Source organism: Cyprinodon variegatus, unplaced genomic scaffold (assembly GCF_000732505.1).
Source record: "Cyprinodon variegatus isolate N-32 unplaced genomic scaffold, C_variegatus-1.0 Scaffold183, whole genome shotgun sequence".
Taxonomy (NCBI): domain Eukaryota; kingdom Metazoa; phylum Chordata; class Actinopteri; order Cyprinodontiformes; family Cyprinodontidae; genus Cyprinodon; species Cyprinodon variegatus.
Window position 1 is genome coordinate 943,565 of NW_015150636.1, and position 3,101 is coordinate 946,665.

The following is a 3,101-nucleotide window of genomic DNA, read 5'->3' on the forward strand; positions in this document are numbered from 1 at the left end:
CCGATCCAAGCTCGGACCGGTCTCGGCCTGGATCGGTTTTTCAAGGGTAGTGTAAATGGGGCTTAGGACTCCTCTTCCTTTTTTCGAGTTGTCCTTCTGGACAAAACATAAAAACATTTAAAGGTGTGAAAAGCTTTATGAGGGGGTGTGTTTACAAGCTTATTAAACATGTTACTCATAGAAACGTGTTGTTTAAAGCGACTGGTTGAAGGGATCCGTCTGTTAAATCCGAGGGTCCAAACCGAGCCTGAGAGAGCTCCCTCAGACGCATGGATCTGCTCCAAGTTTCTGTCAGAGGTTTTGCTGTTTGGCTTTTGGGGTTTGAGGCTGCAGCAGCCTGTTGGCCACCAGCAACAATAACAAGCAGAGCGGCTGATTTCTGCTGTGATTTGTGTCCCGCTGCCACCCCAGAGTCACACAGGGCTGGATGTTTATTGCTCTAACTCAGAAACGTTTCATCATCCGCAGGGGAAAGTGTTCTGCTTTCCGTCTTTCGTTGGAGGCTCGCGTTTAGCACCAAGCGTCTGTTTCTGCAGGATAATAGGAGAGAAGTGGATGTGTTTGTAATGACTGGGCATCCAGCGGGCGTGCCGTCCTGCAGACCAGGACGAGCAGATGTTTTTCACCCTCACAGGTGCCTGAAGGAGCGGTGAACTTCCAGCTTCTGACGGCTGCAGCAGGAGGAGGCAGCTGAACAGAGCAATGGGTTGGATGTGCAGCAGCGACACGAGAAACAACAGCAGCTGTTATACGTTCTGTTATTAGCATGATCTGTAAAATGACTTGTTCTGGTCAAGAGCTTCTCTTCTTCTTCTTCTTCCTTTCTGACACTTTCCCTCCACATGGACAGAGCTGACTGAGTTGATACCATGGATCTCACTGGTCTTCACACCACAGTTACCTGAACCCTTCATCTCCAACCTTTTAATGTGACATCATTCCCTTACAGTTAGCCAGACTAGCAAAACAAGAAACAAAAGCGACTTTAAGTAAACAAACCCTTATAATGATCCCTCGTCATGATTCAGTCTATAAAGGAATCCATGACTAGTTATGCATCTTGGACTGGTCCCTACCCGATCTGTCCTGGAAGCACGATTTATCCTGCGCATGCGCCATTAGCTCATGCGCGCATCCAGATATACATCTGGGTCGCCCTCCTTTTTATTTTGTTAAAAAGACCTAAATGACGTTTTTCCCTCCCCAAAAATAGTAAACGTACTAAAATATAATATTTTAAAGTTTAATAAAGTATTTCCCGAGAAAATAAATGCTATTAAATCCGTCTGATCCTACGCTAATTCCGGGAGCTAACTTTTTCGGCTTTGGATTTAAACATACATCTAGTGTTTTTGCATTTTATGTTTTTCTTTCATCTTATAGTGCATAATCTAAAGAAAGAAACAGCTAAAATGCAGATAAACATTGTTTAATCATATTTTGTCGGACTCCTCTGAGCACGTCCTGCTGCGCTGGAAGCTACGGCGTAAACAGGCTGTAGGCTAACATTAGCACTGCTGTTTTATGTTGTATTGTGTCTGATTTAGACAATGCCGCACTGTGTCACATCATCAGGTTTTTATAAGCCTTTATACATCAGATATCTGAGAAAAAAAAAAACAAATATATTCTAGAGTTTACTATATTAGCTAAAGCTAACACCATTAGCAGAAGCTAACGGGAAATCAAAGATCTGGACTTAGCATTACTCATTAAAATAGGCTAAGGGAGTTTCTCGATTTCATCCGCCATTGTTCCGGGCAAATAAAGGATAGGGTAGCTCCGCCCACTGGCCATCACACCCACTTTTTTACACGTAGCTAGAGCAAAGATGCTTCCGCTGCGCGTCAGAACTATAAGCGTAGCACGCGCACGCGCGTTTTTGCTGAACGTAGCGTTACCTTGACCGCACAGAAATAAACGTTATGGCTAAACCTCTTAAAACCAAAAAAAACTTTGGGTTTGCAGCCAGATTAAAGAGGTTTCTGTCAAAGTGGAAGATAAGAGATCTGAAGAACCACAACATAAAGAGAAAATGCTGAGAATCAATTAGAAGGATCTTTATTAAATGGGATGAATGTCGCATTAAAGTTGCAGGAAAGGTCTGCTTTCTGAACAGAAACCTGACATGTTATCAGAGGGGTGTGGACCTTTGAGATCCAACGTAGCTGTTGCCATTGTTGAACCTTAACGTCCTGGCGTCCCCCCCCCCCGTCTCTCTGCAGACATTCAGTGCAAGACGTCAGCCAAGGCCGACATGGTGCTGCTGGTGGACGGCTCCTGGAGCATCGGACGCATCAACTTCAAAACCATCCGTAACTTCATCGCCCGCATGGTTGGCGTGTTTGACATCGGCCCCGACAAGGTGCAGATCGGTGAGCCTCTTCCGCCGCCACCCCCGCCTCTAATATGAACGGAGAAACGAGGAAACGAACATCAAAGGTCTGCGGTTCAGACTGTAGATGTTCTCCAACACAGAGAAGATCCCCGTTAGACGGCAGCTTGTTCTTTATTAAACATCCAGTCGAGTTTTGACCAACTATCTGGTCACATGGTTCATAAAGATGGAGGCAACACCTTCCACCGTCTAAGAGTTCAACCTAGATGGGCTCCAGGATCCTGGTAGATCTCACCTTTCATTCAAAAAATATTTTTTGTTATTTTCCTGCAGCTTTGGCTCAGTACAGCGGAGACCCGAGGACCGAGTGGCACCTGAACACCCACTCCACCAGAGACGCGCTGCTGAATGCCGTCAACAACCTTCCATATAAGGGAGGAAACACCATGACAGGTGAGTCAGTGGGAGGGGCTTGGCGTTCAGAGTGTTTCCAGTTTAAACCGTGTCTGATCTGCGGCTCCTGGTTTGAGTTGATATTTAAAAGCTTCAACAGGAAATAAACATTTCTGTAAATACAGTCAGCTATATGCCCATATATGGACATGCTTCCTGTTAAAGGCTCCTTTTAAATTTAAAAGGAGTTAAACCCAAGAATCGGAAAGGTACGGAAGAGGATTAGGGCCACTGAAAAAAAAAAAAAAGTTAACTGATTTTTACATTTTAATTCAGTTTAACATGGGAAAAAAAAATCTCAGAATTCTGA

At 44.5% G+C, this 3,101-nt stretch overlaps 1 protein-coding gene across 1 annotated transcript in view; it reads left to right on the top strand.

The window, feature by feature from the left end:
• The window catches only part of LOC107087414 (collagen alpha-1(XII) chain-like), a 177,562-nt gene that overhangs the window by 79,752 nt on the left and 94,709 nt on the right, over window positions 1-3,101 (top strand). The window contains 2 exon segments of the mRNA XM_015378984.1: window positions 2,226-2,375; window positions 2,672-2,799. Coding sequence (XP_015234470.1) covers window positions 2,226-2,375; window positions 2,672-2,799 — 278 coding nt within the window.